Source organism: Mastigoproctus giganteus, chromosome 2 (genome assembly GCF_048544385.1).
Source record: "Mastigoproctus giganteus isolate SK-2022 chromosome 2, ASM4854438v1, whole genome shotgun sequence".
Lineage (NCBI taxonomy): Eukaryota > Metazoa > Arthropoda > Arachnida > Uropygi > Thelyphonidae > Mastigoproctus > Mastigoproctus giganteus.
The window spans coordinates 167050727-167073421 of record NC_143576.1 but is presented as its reverse complement, the minus strand read 5'-3'; the positions used below and the strand labels follow the sequence as shown (position 1 = coordinate 167073421).

The following is a 22695-nucleotide window of genomic DNA, read 5'->3' as shown; positions in this document are numbered from 1 at the left end:
ATCTTGCTCAGAATAATCACCTCAGAGGGCATAAATTCAAATTGAGGAAGGACGGATGTCGGATAGATGTGCGGAAATTTGCCTTTGGCCAGCGGGTGGTTGGTTGGTGGAACCGACTTCCATCACTTGTTGTTGAAGTTGATAGCCTAAACAAATTTAAGGCTCAACTGGACAGGTATTTCGAACGAACGGAGGGGTGAAATGGGAGTGGTTTTTTTTTTTTTTTTTTTTGGCTGAGGCTGAATAAGCTTGCTTTCTTGCATCATATGCCTCTACTAATGCTAATGCTAACTCAATCTTAATGCATTTGCGATAATACCAATAAATGAAATTCTGTGGGTTTTTACATTATGGTATTATGGTGAAATTAGTTCCTCTTCACTGAAATCTTCAATCATATAAAAAACAAATAAATTTTAAGAATCTTCTCTTCATTCCTATTTACTTATTATAATGGTGAAGGGAAAGGGACCAATGGAAAGTGCAAGTGCTAGGAAATTAAACAAAACTGATTTAGAAATTAAGATGATTAATTAAGAAGCATGACAAAGTTTGTCACCTATTGCACGGAATTAGGTCTTGCTGCTTCAACAGTGAATACTATTTTAAGGGACAGTGTACATATAAAAGAAAATGATAAAGGATCAATGCATTTAAGATCGACAGTGATCATAAAACAGCTTTAAGGTGCTATATTGAAGGTAGAAAAGCTACTAATAATATGGATGGAAAATCAGATCCAGAAGCAAGTGCCCCTGAGTCCAATGGCCATTCAAGCAAAAGCAAGAAGTATTTATGAAGATATTAAGGATAAGTATAGTGAACCCCAAGCCAAATTCGTGTCAAGCAACAGGTGGTTTAATAGGTTCATGCATCGTGCTGGTTTCCAAAACATTAAAGTATGCAGTGAAGTTGCCAGTGCCAATTCTGCAGCTGCAGAGAAATTTTGTGATGTGTTGGAAAAACCCCCTTCTAAATCTCCACAGCCCTCAACTTCTGCAGTGGCGTGCTTATCAGCTGGAGAGTTAATTCTGGCAACAATGCTTGTAAAGTAAAACTTGCTCACATTATGCCTGTCTCCTCTCTCCTTTTGTAATTTTGTAAACTTTTGTAATTTTTTCTGTGCATAAGATAAAAAAATTGAATAAAGAATTCTATTTACATGTTTGTCAAACATTTCTTTTTTGCTTCAATCAAATTTGCGAGTGCTGCATAAGCATTTGGCGAAATTCCGCGGAACACAACCCTTACATAAGTAGGGGAGTGGCTGTACTTAATCATATGGATACCTGACTTTCTTGTCAAAATCCTGTGGACTGACAAGGTAACGTTTACACGAGAAGGGACATTCAACATGCACAATCTCCATATGTGGAGTTTGGCATCAATGTGGGCTGGCATTGTAAAAGAGAACTTTATTCATCAGAATTTCAGTGGGCAGTTCTCTGCCCACCTAAATGCTGATCATTACTTACAGTTTTTGCAGAGGACATTGCCAGCACTTCTGGAAGATTCCTTTAATTGTACATGCCAATATGTGGTTTGAGCACAACAGTGTACCTCCATGTTTTGAGTGACAAGTAAGAAAATTCTTAAATGATTGTTACCAGAATCACTGGATTGGTTGCAGACAGCCCATTTCTTCGCTGCCATGCTATCCTGACCTTAAACCATTGGAATTTTATGTATGGAGTCACACGAAACAAACTGTTTATGCCACAGAGATTAACAACCCAAATGATTTGTTGAATCTCACCCACAAAGCTGCTGCTGTTGCTATTAAAAACAATGCAGTGCTACTTGCACACATACAGGATTCCTTCTCACGCTGTGTTGAAGCTTGCCTCCTGCCACAGAGCACTCATTTAAAACATCTTTTGTGATATTTCTTTTAATCATGCCTCAGTTTGATTGCAGTACTAATAAATTTCATTTACTCCTGCTGTACGTTACCGAGTTTGAGTGCTTTTAAGTACATAACTAAATTTTAATCAATAAACATTTATTGTTCTGGATTTATTGATAACCATGTACAGTACAAGTAGTAGTGGCATGTGATGCAAGAAAGCAAGTGTTTGAGCTTATGCAGCATCTGCTAAAAAAAAAAAAAAAAACACCACACCATTCCCTCCAAATGCCTGTCCAGTTCCTCCTTAAATTTATTCAACCTATCAACTTCCACAACGACAGATGGAAGTTTGTTTCAGCAATTAACCACCCGCTGCCTAAGGCAAATTTCCGCACATCTATTCTACATCTGTCTTTTCTTAATTTGAATTTATGCCCCCTTAGGTTTGTAATCTGAACAAGTGGAAGGATCCCATCAGAATTCAGCGTGCTCAACCCATTCAAGGCCTTATACACCTCAATCAGATCACCACACAGGTGCCTAGTCTCCAGCCACTGCAATTTGCAGAACTTAAGCCTCTCTTGGTAAGAGGATCCCCTCATTCCCCTCACCAATCTTGTTGCCCTTCTCTGTACATGCTCAAGCAAATCGACACCCTTCCTAAAATGAAGCCTCCAGACCTGTACGCAGTACTCAAGGTGTGGCCTGACCATTGCCTTATACAAAGGGATAATCACCTCCTCTTCCCTGCTAGCAAAATTCCTATATATCATTGACAAAACCCCATGACCTGCTCTGGCAGCCTGTCTGCATTGCTCAGAAAACTTCATATCTGCCTGCACAATTACTCCCAGGTTGTTTTCATTTTCTACCACCCTAAGTGTAGTACCACACAGTTGGTACGTTTCTCTGGGGTTACTTCTACCCATATGCAGTACTTTGCATTTGTCAAGGTTAAACTCCAGTTGCCACTTCTTAGCCCATCTGCCCAAATTATCTAGATCCTGTTGCAGTAGCACACTGCCATTACTGTCGCTAACAACCCTGCCAACCTTTGTATCATCTGCAAACTTCAACACTAAGCCTGATATACCTTCATCAATATCATTGATAAATGTACAAAACATCAGTGGACCCAACACCGAACCCTGTGGGACTCCACTGATAACATTAGTCCACGAAGAGCAGCACCCATTGATTACCACCCTCTGTCTTCTCCCATTGTTCATATACTTAATAATTAAATAAAAACATTTTTACATAAATAAAATGTTTCTAATTTAAAATAAGCTTTTTCATATTGATTGCTTTTCATAAATTTACTATTACATGCAAATGCTAAAAGTGGAAATGATGTCACTAATCTGTTTAATGCTCTAATTCAAAACCTGTTGCTCCTCCTACAAACTGAGTGTAGATTTTCCCTCTTGTATTTTAATGAAACATTTCCTCAATAAATATTGTCAATTTCAAAGATAAATTTTATTAAAAGTTGCACGAAAAATCAAATGCTTGATCAAATAAACAAAGCTTATTTACTCAGTCTTCATGCTTGCACCATGCCATGCCATTTAGAGCATTCATTCCATCAAAACACAGCCACTTTACTACCAATAAAAAGGAAAATCATCTCAAAATTATATGGAATATTGAAAAATTGTATGAGTGAAAACTGTAGTAAAAGGGGTTTTAAAAGTCAGGTGTCCAGATATTAAGGTAGGGCAGTGCAGTTCTAAAAATTCCTTAGTCTTAGTAATGGGTAGATTACAGATTCACTCAGATAGAAAAAAGCATTAAAATTTTGTTAAAAGTGGCACAAAAATCAAATGCTTGACAAATCCCAAGATGCTGCAGAGAGATCAACAAAGCTTATTTAATTAGTCTTCATGCCATTTAGAGCATTCATTCCATCAAAATACAGCTACTTTACTACCAATAAAAAGGAAAATCATATCAGAATTATATGGAATATTGAAAAATTGTATGAGTAAAAACTGTAGTAAAAGGAGTTTTAAAAGCAACACATATTCAGTTTTTCAGATTATACTAATGTTCTATTGCAAACTTACCTAATTGTTTGATCAAATGATGCACTAAGAAGCTGACTACTATCTTTTGAAAACTGCACACAGGTTATACCTTTAGAATGAGCACGTTCAAAACGACGCAAACACTGTCCAGTTTGAATCTTCCAAACCTAAAATATAAAATTAAAATACAAAACCTTCCAAACTGAAAATCTAAAATATCAGTTGTCATATGCAGCTTAGTATTAATATTACCAATATGACTCAAGGAAGCAAAGTTTATAAAGGTAAAAAAAAAAAAAAAAAAAAACACATGCTTCATTTCGCTGTTCTTTCCAATAATTATATAATTTGTCCAAGCGTTACATAAATTTATTCAAACTACTTGTCTCCATCAAGTTAGGAGTAAATTCATTCCAACACTGAATTATGCCAGATATCTCAGATATACCAGACAAGCTATATGTGCTACCTAGTCTAAAAAAGTCTGATATTCGGGTGACATTCAAGTCAAGCAGACCCAATTTCGGTGAAGTTTGTGACAGCCAAATCCTCTGCTGGCACCTTCATGATGGTGGGACTGTTAGTAATCCTGGGTATAACCTCCAAAAGCAGGAGTCGAGGTGTGGCGCCCACACCACATGGAGGAATGCTGCCCCTCTGTGTTACCAGGCAATACTAAGTGGTAGATGACACCCATCAACTGGTGCAATACCACCACTTTGCTTATTGGAGGCTTGAAGTGGTGGAACCCACATTTAGTCTCCAGAGCTAAATTCTGGTCAACCCTTCCCATCTCTTCCATCATGCAGTATGACTGATGACCTTTGAGGTTATGATGAACATCTTGGCGAGATCCAATCTTCCTTACATTTTGAGGGTACAGCTCTAAAACAGTGTTCGCAAACTGGCTGCAGTTAGTACACTAGACCAAAACTATTGGTAACTCTTTAGGAGGCTTCAGGATCAGCTAGTGTATAATCTTGCTATCTCTACTCTGCTAGATAGTGACTGGAGGCAGTTGGGGTAGGGTGTATGCGGGGGCATTGTCGAGGCCACATTAATGCAAGGATCTGAGTATATTCTTACCATGTGTATGCCATATCCAAAAATTTCATCACTTCATACAGCATTTCCCACCCCCCACTTTTTCTTACAATTGAATACACCATGAATTGTCAAACTAATAGAGTAAGCTTATCTGTAAAAAGATCTAAACCTCCCAAACACTTCCTAGTTCATTTAACAAATATACGTGGTATCAATTCTAATCTCAACAATGTCCATTTCCACTTGCAGTCTGCCAAACTCCATGTACTTTTTCTGACAGAATCTCAGTTATTAGTTGATTCAACTACTGCTCACCTCAGTTGCCCAAATTATTCGCTGTATAATTCCTTTCGCCTCAAAGATACTTGTGCATATGTCCATTCCGATATTCCCTGTCAGAGACTTGGTATTTTGGAATTTCCTATTTTCAATCTTCTCTGGCTTAAAATTTCTCTACCTCACTGTGTCAAATTCATCTGTTGTCTCTACCATTCTCCCAACTCTACTAATCACTTGGAGTTCTTTGACTTTCTCCAGTCCAACTTTCCTTACAGTGAGGTAATTTTCTTTTGTGATTTTAATGTTCACAACTCCAGCTGGCTTCCGTTTTCTAGTCACACTGATCCATTTGCAATTACTAATGACCCGTACAGATTGTTCATTTACCTACAAGGATAATCCTAACCATGCAGCCAACACACTTGATCTTTTTCTCACAAACAACTCTTCTAAGTATATGGTTGAAGTGAGTGGTCCTTTAGGCACCTCAGATCATAACTTGGTGATTTTCTCTTCTCCAATGGAGCCTTTATCTCATGGGTATTCATTCCCAACCTCTTGTTGTTTGGCATTACAAGAATGCAAAATGGGATGACCTGCGAGATTTCTTTTCTTCTTTTCCTTGGTCGGATTACTGTTTCAAAACTTCTGATGTCAATGTTTGCTCAGATCATGTCAGTGAAATTATTCTTGTATAAATGGAATCCTTTATTCCACTTTAAAATCTCATCCTTTAGCTATCTAACTTTGGTTTTCCAATAAATGTGCTAAGGCTGTTCAAGAGAAGAACGTTGCATATCGTAATTGGCTCGTTTCCAATTCTTCAGTTTCATTTTCTGCCTACAAACAAAGCTCACAACAATTGTAAAGCAGTTATTAATCAGTCCAAACTAGATTTTGAACAGGCTAAGAGTAGAAAATTTGCTTTTTGCTCTATGGTAGCCATACATTCTGGTCTCTTGCCAAAGCTATTGGCCTCAAAGCTTCTCTGCTCCCACCTCTGCCTAAATCAGATGATTCTGTTGTCACTTCAGCCAAGGATAAAGCTGACCTGCTAGTATCCCATTTTTCTTCAAACTCGGGTATTAATGATCTTGGTAAAACACCTCCCACCATTCCTAGCACGCTCCATTCAAGCGTCCTACAGTCTTTCGTCAAAATCCTTTTGACGAATCTTGATGCTAAGAAAGCTCCAGGTCCTGATGGTATTTCTTTATTCTCATAAACTGTGCTGCTAAACTTACTCCTGTTCTTTGCCACCTTTTTTCACTTTCTTATTCCAAAGTTGGTTTTCCTTCTGCTTGGAAATTTGCTCATATCCAGCCAGTTGCTAAAAATTGTGACAAATCCCTCCCATCCAATTATCATCCCATTGCAATTACTTCTACTCTTTCTAAAGTAATGGAGAAATCAATTAACTGCTAACTCTTAACATAACTAGAAACCTTCAGTCTGATCAACGATCACCAGTATGGATTCCATCAGTGTTGATCCACTTGTGATATTCTGGCTTATATTACCCATTTATGGACAAATTCAATGGAAAAGTTTGGTGAAACATAAGCAGTTGCTCTTGACATCTCAAAGGCTTTCTATCGTGTTTGGCTTAAAGGTCTTCTAAACAAGCTTCCATTTTATGGCAGTTTTCTCTCTGAATGCTCACTAAGGGTGATGGTAGATGGCTCTCTGTCTTCTAACTTCTCAACTAATGCTGGTGTTCCCCAAGGTTCAGTTCTTCACCCACTCTTTTCCTCTTGTACATTAATGACCTTCTTCCATTGACTGGAAATCCTATCCATAGTTTGCCAATGATAGCACATTGCATTCCATTTTCCATTTTGAGAAACCTTGCTCTGCTCATTCAGCTTCAACTTCTCGAATATCTGCTTCCAATTCCTTAAATGCCAATCTCTTGGTAATTCTCCAGTGGGGAAAAGACAACTTAGTTGATTTCAATCCTTCTAAAACTCAGTCCTGTCTTATATCTCGCAAAAAGGATTCTTCTGCTCCTATGGTTATCTTTGGTGACACTACGATTTCTAGACAAAATGATATATCTCTTTTGGGGATTACCCTGACTTCTAATCTCTCTTGGCATAAGCACATTACAAATATTACTTCCTCTGCATCTAAAAAATTTGGTTTTCTCTTTCGCTCTTGGTGTTACTTTTCTTCCAAACAGCTGTTCACTCTGTACAAATCACAAATCCGCCGTACCGTGGAATATTGTTCCCACATCTGGGACAGTGCCCCCAAAATCTCTCTCCGGCTTCTAGATTCCATTCAGAAGAGGGCAGTTAGGTTAATTAATGGTTCCTCTCTAACAGAGTCTCTCCATGCGCTGACTCACAGACGTACTCTTTCTGCTGCATGCCTTTTCTACAGATATTTCCATGGGCACTGTTCTTCTGAATTGGTTTCTATAATTCCCACTCTCTCTCTTTCAAAACAGTCCAAACACGTGCCGCCACTAGCCAACATCCATTTACTGTCCAACTTCAAACTCACAGAACCAACTTTTCATCTTCCTCGTTTATTCATTCAACTGCCGTTTTCTGGAACAACCTTCCTTCATATGTATTCCATTAAAGTTACAGCAGTTCAAGTCTAATGTCAACAAATATCTTCTTTCATCTTCTCAACCTCCAACCCAAGCACCGTACTAAGTACCATAGGTTCTAATACCTCTCGTGTTTGAGGTTTTCATAAAAAAAAAAAAAATCCTTTTCCAATTTAAATTTATGCACCCTGGTGTGTTTCATATGAGAAAAGGTAAGGATGCTATCAGCATATGGTTTACTTAACCTGTTTATAGAATTATACATATAAATTAGATTGCATGTAGATCTCAGTTTCTAGAGATTGTAGTTTACAGAATCCCAATATTTCCTGTTAAGAACATCCTTTTGTGACCCCAACTAATCTTGTCGCTCTTCTCTGGATAGCAGATCTAACTGTTTCCAACAGATCTAGGTCATTCCTAAAATCAGGTTATCAAACTTGTACACAGTATTCCAGATGTGACCTAACCATTTACTTACAGAATGGGATAATGACCTCTTTATCCCTGCTGACAAAGTTTCTACATATCACCGACAAAATCGCATGGGCTATTCTAGCAGCTTGCTGGCACTGGTAAGAGAATTTCATGTCAGACTGTACATGACCCCTGGATCTTTTTTCATACTCCACTACCATGAGTTTGGCAACACCTAGATGGTATAAGTTTATTCCAATGCTATTCTTGAATTACTGCCATCCAAATGTAAAACCGTGCATTCATCATTGCTAAATGTCAACTGCCATTTTCCAATACATCTGCTGAGTTTACCTAGATTTTCCTGAAATAGCACACACACCGGTTACCGTTAACCAATGTACTCACCTTTTTATCATCAGCAAGCTTTGAAATACCTACATCAATATCAATAATAAATATTAAAACCAGTACGAGGCCAACACCAACCCCTATGGAATCCATTCATCACAATTAGATATGAAGTGCAGTAATCATTTATAATCATTCTTTATCTCCTACCATTTAACCATCCTCTCTGACAGCATAGTGGTTTTGCCAGCAGAATCCTAGCAATTGATGACTTAACCAATACTCCAAAGTCCTCTTCAATCAAAAGCTGTACAAGATGCAAATCGGTCCATGAATATACTGACTTGTACAGACATAATGCACATATGGTCTAAGTTGCTGATGCAACCACCATCTGACAACATAATTAACAACATGGTACCACTTAACCATAGCAGTATCATGACCCTAATTCCACATTACTCCAATTTATACAACTGTACAAGTGGTACAGCATCAAAAGCTTCACTGAAATCTAAAATTATTCCTTACATCGTCCCTTTGTAACAATCTCATCATAGTAGTTAATCACAAATTGGTGAAACATGATTTCCTTTTAAGAAACCCATGCTCTGACTGCCTTTGGCTCAAGTGATCTTGCATTACATTTTTGATTCCATTATTCTTCCTGGCATAGATGTTAAACTTATAGGTTTGACATTTCTGATCTGCAGGTACTTCTAAATCTAGACTTTCCTATTATGCAGCTTCTTTTAACAGAACTAGATATTTTTCACCACTCCCAGGCTTCAATCCCTTTTAGCTACAGCAAAAAAGGGAATGAAGCACCTGGGGGGGGGAGAAATCTATCCTTTTCTCTTCCTCCTTACTTTCTGTCATTATAAAATCATTTAACTTCCAACCAGTATTAGACATATTTCTGCTAACCCCATCTCTAAAAACTGAAGTGTGAACTTAGAAGCAAAGTATTGATTCAGTTTATCAGCAATCTGTACAGTCATCAACAGTTATACTATTCATATCAGTGGATTAATATGATTCATCTTTTCCTTTTATTGTTAATACACACACAGAATTTCTTGCTGCTTTTCTTTGAATTATTAGCCAAGGACTTCTCATAACCTACCTTAGCCTGCCAAACCACCCAATTAACTTGATTATACGCTAGTTTGCACTAGCTTGTGACTGTATATGTCACAAGCTTGCTCTGGAAATTTATAATCATCTCATGCATTTTTTCCTCTCTGCAACTAAGCTCATCAGTTCATATGCTATCCATTTTGGACTAAATCTTGAACAAAATATCTCGTAGACAGCATAGAATAATCAGTGGCTCTATGATTACTTCTCTGAATACTTCACATTGGGCATTTAAAACTTTCAACATTTGTTGTTCCCACTGATAAAAGTTTAATAAAATGTCTGAGCCCATTATAATCGACTTTATGAAAACAAAAACCCATCCCTTTACCCTTGACAGTAGTTATTTCTTTTAAATAAATTCCACTATCAATATAATCACTGACACTAACCAGATCAAGAACACTGCTTTCTCTTGTTGCCACTCTAAATGTTAGTGTTGAAAGAAGTCATCCAGCAAATCAAGAAATGTTTTGCTACTGAGTGAGCCACCAACCCAGAGTTCCAAATGTTATGTGGAAAGCTAAAATCTCCTATGATAAAACATTCTAATTTGTTCGCAAATTCTATTTGTTTGTATAGTTGTTCATTAAAGTTATTACAGTCATTTGGCCTAAAAGAGACTCTCACTTTTGTTTTCCCAGTGTTTCCACCTCCAGACTGATTTGATATTATGACAGCAATCTGTGTCTACTGGTTGTACTGTTTTAGAGTCTATATGATTCTTCACTAAAAGCTTCACCCCATCTTGTCTGTCCTTTCTGTACATATTATAATAACCATATTCAAATTCTGCATCCCTAATACCAGAGTGACACCATGTTTCTGTTATACCTACAATGTCATCAACTGACTTAACCAATACTTTAAATTGATCAAATTCATTTACTATACTCCTAGCATTTGTGTACAAGTGAATGTATGGCCCTATAATAACTATTACATAGCCCATGTATGTAATTGCTAGTCTCATGTGGATTCCCAGAAGGACATGTAATGCAACGACCAATTTTACCACTACTTGCAGATACTGTTAAACTATTAGTTTTCAAAGTTTATTCAAAACTTTATTGTAAAAATCATTATAAAAGTTTATTTCAAAGTATTAGTTTGCTACTTAGTGCACAAACTATCAGTTTTTTTACTCACTTAAGCATTAAGTGTGCATCAGCAAATATTAATGCATCTCTTCTATTTTAAATGATTCTCTTTCCTGCAAAAACATCATTCTTTTAACAAGCACATAGGCCATGCTGAGAGAAATTCTATTCCATGAGTCTTGCACAATCTTTACAGGGCCTAACTGAGTGATAAGACTCTCATCATAAATCCTTCCTATCATGTTGTGTCATGACAAAATTTCAGACACTTTCAAATTCAGAAAGTGTGGCAATTTCAAATGCCACACTTGTGGTATTTTCTCAAAAAAAAAAAAAATAAATAAAAAAATAAAGGGGGGGGGGTGTCATACTTATTAAGTAAAGCCTAAAGAATGCCTATGCTTAACACCATTCACCAACATACACAACGATATCATTTTTTGTTCTCTTAAATGATAATTGTCCTGCAGTATCAACAATTTTTGGCAGCCTTACTCTGTTCCCATTCCCCCTATCCGAATTGCATAAATTGTTTCTTGTTTCTCTGATAATGGAGAAAATAACTATCTCTTGAGCAACTAGCTTGATTGATTGATTTAATAGTTGTTGGCGCATCGGCTTCTGTGGCCATATTGCACCTCCCAAGGTTTTTGCAGTACTTTGATCCAAGCCCGAGGCGGGAATCGAAACCGCGACCTTTGGGTTGCCGGGCAGGTACTTTACCCACTCGGCTAGCCCGGTCGGCCTTGAGCAACTAGCACATCCTGCTGGACAGGCAGATGCATGAGGGTAAGCACCAATGTTAAGATGGCTAGCTGAGTGATAGATGAATAATCTGATTTAATTCCTTTAAGACAATGACCCTTTTCTTCAAACACTCAAATTTATCTAACAAAATGTTAAATATCCAATTAGTACCATCACTTTTTTTGGTACCTAGCACACAGAGGCATCACCTGTGGCATTATATCAAGCTACAGATAAATATAAAGATTTTAAATAAATATGCACGTCACCATAATTAATCAGAATGTGACATGTGCATATTTTATTTAAAGTTATTATGTTCAACCACAGTACATGCAACAAGGCCATCATTTGTGGGAAAACTGCTATCAGCAATTCCCTCCTTGAGCCAAGGCATCATCTCATTTTAGGAAAACTGAATTAGTTTTACAGTACCAAACTTGAAAACTTCTACTAGAACATATCTAAGTGACACACTAGTACAACAGGTAATAACACTACACTATTTGCAGATATTATAGCAATACCTATCTATACATTAAAAAGGTTTTCCTCCTAGTGATATTTATTCGAGCCGATGGGAGAAGAGGGTGAGGCAATTACATCACCACAAATGCAATTAATTATTGACAACTGCCTCTATAATGTTCACCAACCTCGTGCATGTAATTCACAGTCTAACATTTGATGTTCCATTGTAACGGTTTTTGTATATTAATGAATATTGTAAGTTGCAAATATTGTAGTTTAGTATTTTGTAAATGTCACTGTTATGTCACTTAGGTGGCAACGAACGTGTAGAGTGGTTCTCTTCAAGACGCCTGGTCAGCGTGAAGAGGAAAAGACCAAACCCTCCAGCATATGAGAGCACAACAATACAAATGGCCCTCACTCCCCAGCAGCTTTCACTCTCCCTCTTACGGCAGCGAGAGGATCAGAGTGGAAGCAGAGGGTGCTAAGAATCTCTGGGTACGACCAGGCTGCCATGCACGGAAACTGAACTTGGCCTGTCATAACGTACGATCACTCATCGGTGAAGACAGGATATTAGAGCTGGAAAAGGAATTAGAAAATGTGAATTGGAATATCATCGGTTTGGCTGAAACAAGAAGAAGAAATTAATCACTTATAAGTTTATCAAGTGGAAATCTGCTGTACACCAATGGAAACAGTGAAAGGAGTGAAGGTGGAGTTGGGTTTCTGGTCCATAAAGATTTTAAAAACAACATTTTGGAATTCAAAAGTACATCACCAAGGGTGTCAAGACTAATACTCAAGATTTCTAAGAGGTACAAGCTAAAGATTATAATGATTTAAGCACCAACATCGAACCATGATGATGAAGAGGTTTAAGGAATGTGTACCGAAATTGAGTCTTCTAGATGAGCAGAAAACCCACTACACTTATTATGGGGGACTTCAATGCTAAGGTTGGAAAAAGGCAAAACAGCGCAGAAAGAGGAACTATAGGAAATTTTGGAATTGGTGAAAGAAATAAAAGAGGTGAAAGACTTGTGGAATTTGCAGAATCTCAAGGACTGTCAGTAATGAACACGTTTTTCAAGAAAAGGGTGAACAGAAAGTGGACATGGAAGAGTCCAAATGGATTAACAACTAATGAAATCGACTTCATCCTCACTAACAGAAGATATATTGTGAATGATGTTACCGTCCTGAATAAGGTAAATGTTGGAAGTGATCACAGAATGGTAAGATGTACACTTGATATAGATGTAGGAAAGGAAAGGAAAAAACTGACTTGAGTAAATAATACAAAGGTCTTTGAGATAACAGAGGAGGAGAAAAAGCAGTATGTACTGCAACTTAAGAACAAGTTTGAGCTTCTGCAGACTGCTCAGGACCAAGATATCGACGAGGAATATTACAACTTTCTGAAAGTGATAAAGCCCAAGAAACCTATAGGGAAACAGAAATCCAAAGAAGAAAAAATTAGTCAAGAAACACTTGTCATGATGAACCGAAGACGACAAATGAAGAGCAAGAAAAACACTGACAGGGAGAAAATTGAGTATACTGAGTTATGCAAAGCCATTAGAAAGAGACTCAGAGAGAACATAAGAAGATTTAATACAAGAAAAGTAGAACAAGCATTAAGGGAAAACAAAGGATTTAAATCAGCAGCCATGAGCAGTAATACAGAAAGACAAATGATACTGAAACTGAAGAATAGCGATGGTGTACTTATAAGCAGCATAGAAGGCATAATTCAAATAGCAGAAGACTACTATAGAGAATTATACAAGGAGCGAGGGAATGATACCAGCAGTGGGGAAGATGGATTGCAAAGTAGCAACACATACGACACACCCGATATTCTTCCATGAGTTAGAACATGCACTGAAGAAAATGAAGAATCGGAAAGCCCCGGGGGAAGATGAAGTTACTGTAGATTTGTTAAAATTGGGAGGAAGAGACATAACACAAAAACTGGCAAGGCTCTTCACAAAGTGCATTAGAAAAGGTGTGACGCCTAAGCAGTGGAATAATGCAATCATAGTTTTGCTGCATAAGAAAGGAGATAAATCAGAAATTGGAAATTATAGACCAATTAGCTTGTTATCCCACATCTACAAGTTGTTCACAAGGGTCATTACTAACAGATTAAAAAGAATACTTGATGAGAATCAAACGAAAGAACAAGCTGGCTTTAGTACAGGATTCTCAACTATGGATCACCTTCACGTAATATCACAGCTAATGGAGAAAGCAAATGAATATAAAACACCATTATGCCTGGCATTTGTGGATTATGAAAAGGCATTTGACTCCATACAGCATAAGGCAATGTTCAGGCACTGGAAAGACAAGGCATAGATACCCCATATATTATGATTTTGAAGAAAATATATGAGAGTGCTATCGCCTTTATTAGACTAGACAAAGACAGTAGCAAATTTAAAATCGAGAAAGGAGTTCGACAAGGAGACACAATATCTCCGAAGCTGTTTACTGCTGCCCATGAGGAAGCTTTCAGAAGATTAGACTGGTCGCAGAAAGGAGTCAATGTGAATGGAGAGTACCTAAACCATTTACGATTTGCAGATGACACGGTGGTCATAAGTCATGAGCCCAAAGGATTAGAGGCAAATCTTAATCGGTTATGCAGAATTAGTAAGGATTTTGGACTAAAGATGAATATGGCTAAAACAAAAGTAATGATGAACAAATATGCCACAGAAAGGGATATAATGATTGAAGGAGTAGTAATTGAAAAGGTGGAGTCATATACTTATCTGGGACAAGTTATTAGCTGTAATAATGATAAATGGCTGGAAGTCAAGAGAAGAATAAATTTTGGATGGATCGCATTCAGGAAATAGTCACATACTGAAGAGCAATATCCCAGTTTGTCTGAAACGTAAAATAATGAATCAATGTATACTCCCCACCATGATTTATGGAAGTGAAACTTGGGCACTCACCAAAAGAATGGAAGAGAAGCTGAGAACTACACAGCGAAGAATGGAACGAATTATATTGGGAATCAGACTGTTAGATAAGAAGAGAAACACATGGATTAGGCAGCAAACTCAAGTAAAGGACATTCTTATCAAAACTAAAGAACTAAAATGGTCTTGGGCAGGACACATAGCTCGAAGACATGAAGACAGATGGACTAAGAAAATAACAGAATGGTACCCAAGAGGAGCTAGAAGAAAAGCTGGAAGACAAAGGCAGAGAGGGATAGATGAAATTCATGAGTTTTTGGGTAGTAAATGGATGGCCAGTGCTCAAATCAGAAGGAACTGGAAAGTTGCTGGAGAGGCCTTCATCCTGCAGTGGATTGAAAATGGATGACGACGATGATGATTTTGTAAATATTTTTAATATTTGTATAGTTTGTAAAAATTTCATTTAAATATTTTAGTCCTGCTCTTTCGGATGCAAGAATATTCCTCATGTATTATGGAACCCGAAGCAAAAGGCCTTTTCCTAAGTGACCTATGCAAACGCAGGTAAATAATTACATAGTGATATTGGCTGAAGTCCAGTATAATATACAACAGCAGGTACTTTGATGAAAGCGAGGAAGATGACAATAATTAGGATTTGAAGACACCTCCCTTTTCTGATTGTTTTGCGTCGTCAAGGAGGGGGGTTTAGCTTAGGCAGGGAATTCATCCCTCCATCCCGCTGTTTTAAAATGGGAAAAAGAGTTCCTGATTTAAAACAGTGGCAAATGTGGGGAAAAACACCCTAGGCATATCAACCTAGGACATTCCATTTAAAATGCCTTGAGCCAACCATTACCAGTGCAAAAGCACATCCATGGCTTGTCTGTTTTTGAAAAATGGCATCAGAGTAAAATTTAGAATTTATTAAAACATGAAAACAATTTAAAAATTTGAACTCAATTTAAACAATCTGCCACTTAGCTCATCCTTAGAAATGATACGCTTCAATTTCTTTTATTTGCGTTTTTTTTTAATGAGTACGGTTACCGTCCCTGCCTCGAGGAGGCGGGCATCTACTATCTATAATACTTTGCCTTCTTTTAAAAACCGCACTCACAAATTCATTAAAATATTTAAAATTAGTCTTATTAGAAAACAAGACACCAAAACTATCTCTCTCCATCGACTCACACACTCACTGAGCTTTCTAAAACATATCTTAAATCACAATATTGTACACAGTTTAACATAATATGCTCAGAGGACTCTTCGCCACAAGAACAGAGGTCAGAATCTCTGAGCCCCAACTCAAATAATCTTTTTGCCAAGCCATGACCAGTAAGCAAAAACATAGTCCTTAAACCAAATTGTAACCATGGTTTATTTTTTAAATTGATAATCTGAACAGATGGAAAAAACAAATAAGACTGTCTGCCTTTCTCAGAATTTTGCCATTTTTGTTGCCAGATACTTTCAATCTCGGAAAATATCCTCTTTTTCTCTAGCTTCAAGTTAACTCTAGAGTAAACATAATCCTGTATTGGACAAGAGGTTATTCCAAGCAAAGTTTTCCTAATATTGTGCTTTGTATAGTACAATTAGTACTATATGCCAGCCATCAAAACATTATATACTGATGGAATTCTACCTGCAACCACTTGTAGGGCGTCGGTAGAGACTGTCCGACATGCCCGAGCGACACTTAATAGCACAAATCTCTGTGCTTGAGCTAAGTACTTTTGAATAAGAGAGTTTTCCACACGATGAGCCCAAGCTCCGGAGGCGTAAGTTATAATTGGGACAAAAACACAGTCATATAACAGATTCAAGGAATGGGACTTGATCCCCAATCGCATCTTAAGACTCTCCTGAGCTTGGAATATAACAATCTTACTTTATCTTTCAAATATTTAATGTGCTCTGTGAAAAACAGTCAATCTTCAAGCTTGAGTCCTAAATACTTTGTCACCCTCACATATCGAACAGCCTCCCCCGACAGCTGTACAGTGGGAGGACGATTTGCACTAAGCTTTCCTTTTAAAAGCATATGGATAGTCTTAGTTATTGAGATCTCCAGTCTGCTATGATCACTCCATTCGTTCAGCGAGATCAGAGCACTTTCAGCTCTTGTCTCAAGCTGGAGGCGAGAATCACCATGTACTAATAGGACTAGGTCATCTGCATAGGCTATACTCTGAACACCTTCAAAGTCTTCTTCCAGGAATTCATCCATGACCATGTTCCAGGCAAAGGGGCCAATCACAGAACCCTGAGGACATCCCCGACATACATTTTAACTACCTCACAATATTTGTTCCTAACTTTTATATTTCTTTCAGAAAAATATTCTTTAAATACATGATACAAATTTTTGGAACAATCAGCTTTTCTAAATCTAGCAAGGGCACTCTCCCACCAGAGCCGATCAAAGGCCCCTCGGAAGTCAATGAAGATTGCGAGTACTTATCGGGCCCTGCTCAATTCCACAGTCTGGGTCAATTCATAAGCAGCATCCTCAGCACTTTTTCCTTTCTTGAAGCTATATTGCTAACCTAGGAGACCAGTGGGTGGGGAAAGCAGTGGCATCTGCCAATTATTGCTTTGTTCCTGTCTGTTTTCGAAATATAGGAGTCACAACTTGCAATCGCTGCTTTCCCAATGTTTTGCTTGCTGCCATGTTGGAGGGTGTACACTGTTCTTGAGTTTTACTGTGATATTTATTCGACCTTGAGAATGCTGCACACTACATATGCGCAAGTAAATAATTACACAGATCCTTTCTGATTAGATATCGACCAGTGCATTTCGACAAGTGTGTCTTTTATGTAAAAAAGATTTGACTTACACTGTATACCTCTACATTTCATGTAGAAAAGTGTGTGCGGGGTGGGAGAGCAAAGCGAGCAGGGGGCAAAGCCCCCTAATATATATTATATAAAATTTATAAAACAAAAATTATAATATTTAATTATGTAAATTAAGTGACTGGTGAAATCCAGCACTATGAGTGTCAAAACACAGTACTGTAAGCTGTGGACAAAGCCATTTTTCTTAAGTAGTATTAAACAAACTAAGTTTGCTACTTTGTGCATTGATCTCATATTGTGGAGACACCTTTACCATGAGTTAGTATTAGTATCAGCTGCATAGTGCAAGGAAACTACAGACTTGCTGTACCAGCAAAAAAAGAAAAAAAGAAAAAAAAGAAAAGTAGATAAGAAAATAGAAAAGTTGTACAATACCCTCCTTACCTAGGTAACTATCCAGTAACCTTTGAATTTCTTAAAACTGTCAGCCTCACCTAACTGCAGAAAAAACTTGTTCCAATATATTATATTATATTGGAAATATAATATAAAAGAAAATTTTCTACAACCTAATCTAAACCACTTTCCCCATAATTTGAATTTATGGTTCAAATTACAGAGAAAGTGAATTCCCCTAGTTCTGGAATTCTTTATAACAGTGAAAAATTTTCTTTCATTTTACTAATCCTTCTCAAAGACTTATAAACATCAATCAGGTGCCCTCTATGGTGCTTGATTGCCAAGCTATGTAGCTCTCATAATCGAAGATTTTTATTACAAGAGGCTTAAAATAATAAAAAAAGACTTTTGGCCACTTAGAATTATTAATAATGTAAAGTGAAAATCTACCATTAAAGTAAGGAAAGTACTATTAGGAGTATATAATGAGGAGTGCACTATAATGTGTAATATTAAGTGCACAAGATTCAAGAGGAGCATATCCAATAGATAAGAATTATCAAGATATTAATGAGAAAGTTTGTATGATGTAATTAAGTGTTGGTAAAGCATAACTGAGGTATGATAAATGTGATGGCAATTTATACACAGAAATGAAGTGTGCAAACAAATATAAATGTATAAAATCATGAAAAACTCAGGGTGTAATTCAGAAAAGTGTTTAGCAAACAGACATTATAGAGGGTGAATCTCAAAATCTACTCAGCAGCAATCAAAAGTTACCAGCTACATAAAATAGAGGAAGATGCAAAAGATAAATGCCAGAGAAGAAAGTTAACTGTCTCTGGTAGAAAACAGAGAAAAGCTATGTTGTTATACTCTTTCTGAGAAGCTGCCTTCCTTCACTAGGAAGGCAGGAGCCAGCTGCTGCCCAGCAACCACAGGTCATTGTTAGCCATTTGAGGGATGCCATAGTGAAGGGGTGGAAGGAATGATCTGAAGAGATACACACACACACACGTAACCAACATGTCAGGATGGGGAGTCTGCCACTGGTCAACGGTAAAGGTGAATGGTAGTTGTCACTTGCTGCCCAGTATAACAGATGGCTCATGATCCTTCAATTAATGGCACACTACAATCAGGGTGCACACAAACATTTTTGAGCACGCTATCCAGTGGATGCTCATGTGGATAAGCCAATGGAGTAGGCAACCTGTTTGTGTGCCCATGTCAACTGACTGTCATTGAAACCATTGCCTGCAGTAGGCACAGGAGCACCGTTCCCGGAATTTTGGATGACTGGAAAACAGTCATCTGGCCCGAGTCAAGGTTTCAGCTCCATTATGCTGATATTTGATGAGCAGATAAGTGCAACCAGACTGAATAACAACTGCAACCAGACCTGCACAGTTAAATAAAAACAGGCTGGTGACATCATGGTTTGGGGATATTTTCATAGACATCATTTGGTCCCCTCACTGCCAGATCCTACCTTAGCATTGTTTCGGCCCAAGTTTTGCCCTACACGGTGAATGTGTATCCAGATGGCACTGGACTCTTTCAACAAACAATGCCCTGTGTCATAAGGCCGGCATTGTGCAGGAATGGTTTCGGGATCATGTCCAAGCATTTTATGTGCTCTCCTGGTTACCAAATTTTCTCAACATCAGCCCCAAATTTGCAGGATGTGGTGGAATGCAGCATTTGCCAGTCCATGCCAGTGGCTCACACTGTTAAATTTCAGGATGACCTTCTCTCCAGGTGGTCCAGGACACCAGAGGGCACCTTTCACAGCTTTGAGGAGTTGATGCCAGGTGAAAGTGGTTATCGTGTGAAAGTTGGCACAGAATGCTATTAGGTAGATGATTGTAATGGTTTTACTCATGAGTGTACTTTTAAAATGCAATGCAGCTGAAAAAAGGATGTAATATTAGCATTTTGCATTAGCATATGTAGTGGCATATGATGGCAAGAAAGCAAGCTTATATAGTATCAGAATAAAAAAATAAACTAAAACTTCCCATTTCGCCCATCTATTCGCTCCAAAAGCTTGTCCAGTTCTTCCTTGAATTTATTTAAGTTATAAACTTCCACAACAACTTGAGCCTTTCTTGGTAAGAGTAAGCATGTCTTCCCTTCACCAATCTTGTTGTCCTTCTCTGTACTCGTTCTAGCAACTCTACATCCTTCCTAAAATGAGGCCTAAAGATCTGTACGCAGTACTCAAGGTGTGGCCTTACCACTGCCTTATACAAAGGGATAATCACCTCCTTATCCCTGCTAGGAAAATGCCTCTAAACCATTGACAAAACCCCATGACCTACTCTGGCAGCCTCTCTGCACTACTCAGAAAACCTCATATCAGACTGTACAATTACTTCCAGGTCTTTTTCATTCTCCAGTACTCTGAGTGTAGTACCCACAGTTGGTATGTTTCTCTGGGGTTACTGCTACCTATATGCAGTACTTTGCATTTGTTAATATTAAACTTCAGTTTCCACTTCTCAGCCCATCTGCCCAACTTTTCTAGATCCTGTTGCAGTAGCGTACTATCATTACTGTCATTAACAACCTCGCTAACCTTTGTGTCATCTGCAAACTTCAACATTAAGCCTGATATACCTTCATCAATATTATTGATAAATATACAAAACAACGGCGGGCCCAACACCGAATTCTGGGGAACTTCACTAATAACATTATTCCATGAGGAGCAGTGTCCATTAATTACATTCTCTGTCTTCTCTCACTCAACCGTCCTTTTATCCATTGTAGCAACTTGCCCTTAATGCCATACTGCTCCAATTTGTACAGCAGTCTTCCATGTGCAACAGTTACAAAATCTTTCTCAAAATCCAAGTATATGATATCAAAATTATTTTTTACATCCAGTTCCTTTGTGACCACATCACAGTATCCAATCAAATTGGTCACACAAGACTCCCCCTTAACAAATTCATGCTGTGTATCTGAATTATTACTCCAGTCTTGTCTAGATGATACTGCAATGCTTCTTTAAACAGTGACTCCATTATTTTCTCCGGAACAAAAGTTAAACTAGATTACTTGTATCACCTTTTGATCCCTTTTGTGAATTGGGGATACAGTTGCACATCTCCAGTTCATGGGGACCTCCCCTGAGTCCAAGGATGCTCTCATAATCATGGCTAAGGGTTTGCTTACTTCCTTTGCTGCCTTCTTTAATATAGCTGGATAGATCCCATCCACACGAGATGTTTAACTTCAACAATTTATTCTCCACTTTACTCTCAGTTATTACAAAATCATTTAGCACCCTGTTAGAGTTTAATAAGCTTCTGTCCTCAACTTCCCTACAGAATTCCTCATGTGTGATTGTAGATGCAAAATACTCATTCATTTGTCAGTTATCTGAGCTGGATCATTAACAGTCGAACCAATGATATCAAGCGGACCAATCTGATAGATCCCCTTCCTTCTAGAGCAGAACTTACTCTTTCTGAATGACGGGTATTCGATTTTATAAGGGGTTTTTTTATTTTTTTTTTATTTTGCTGTTTTTCTTTCGATTCTTTGCCAAAGATTTCTCGTAATCCGCCTTCGCTTGCCTACCTCCTTTGTGACTTGATTACAGACTAGCTTATATCTACCATCTTTGTGTCGCCTGATAATCTATATGCATCCGATATATATTTTTCTTCTCTGCCATGATTCTCATTAGATTGTGTGACATTCATTTAGGCCTAAACCTTGAACAGTACAGTAAACCCCTGCTATTCGCGGTCGTTGATTTAATATAAAATGAAACTTAAAAAATGTGGATTTTAATGCGCTGTGAACAATTTCCGCCATAAAAAATATGGCCACGGCCAAAATCATGTCATGGAAGGTTTTTTCGTTTGCTTTTAACTGATATACTTACGAAAGTTAAAAATCTATTATTTTGGAGTGTGTTAGTGTAAACAGACTTTTTCGAGTGCGTTAATAGTTAAAAGAAAGTGACTATCATGGACATGTTCTTTTCTAACCCCTACAAAAATATGGCTATGAATAACAAGGGAATTATGAAAAGATCAAGGAAGGTGATGACATTAGTGAGTAAAATTGTTATTAGACAAAATTTCTAATGGTGAAAGTGTCGTGTCAGTGGCAAAACATTATAAAATCAATGGGTCAACGGTACAATCAATCAAGAAATCGGAAGAAAAAATCCGCCAAAAATCCGTCTACGAAAACGTGCTAATTGCTTCTAAAATGTGCTCGTAACTCATGATGTTAAATTAGAAAAAATGGAAATCGCTTTAAATCTGTGGATAGAAGACCAAACTCAAAATAAAATTCCATTAAGTTCAATCATTATTCATGAAAAGGCAAAACACCTTTATCAACACTTTAGCAAAACTGTTGATAGCACTGGCAGGAAAATTTTTTTAGCTAGAAAAGGCTGGTTTGAATGGTATAAAAAAAAATCGATATGGCCTTCATAATGTGAAACTTGTAGGTGAGTTTGCATCAGCAAATTTCATGGCTGAATTAAAAAAAAATTAATTACAGTCAAAGCATATGTTCCA

General features: G+C 37.6%; 1 protein-coding gene across 1 annotated transcript in view; it reads right to left on the bottom strand.

The window, feature by feature from the left end:
- Smu1 (Smu1 spliceosomal factor) overlaps positions 1-22695 on the bottom strand; it is a 255576-nt gene that overhangs the window by 80980 nt on the left and 151901 nt on the right. The window contains exon 8 of the mRNA XM_090368767.1: positions 3919-4046. Within this exon, the coding sequence (XP_090224893.1) occupies positions 3919-4046 (128 nt within the window). The remainder of the gene's footprint in view (positions 1-3918; positions 4047-22695) is intronic.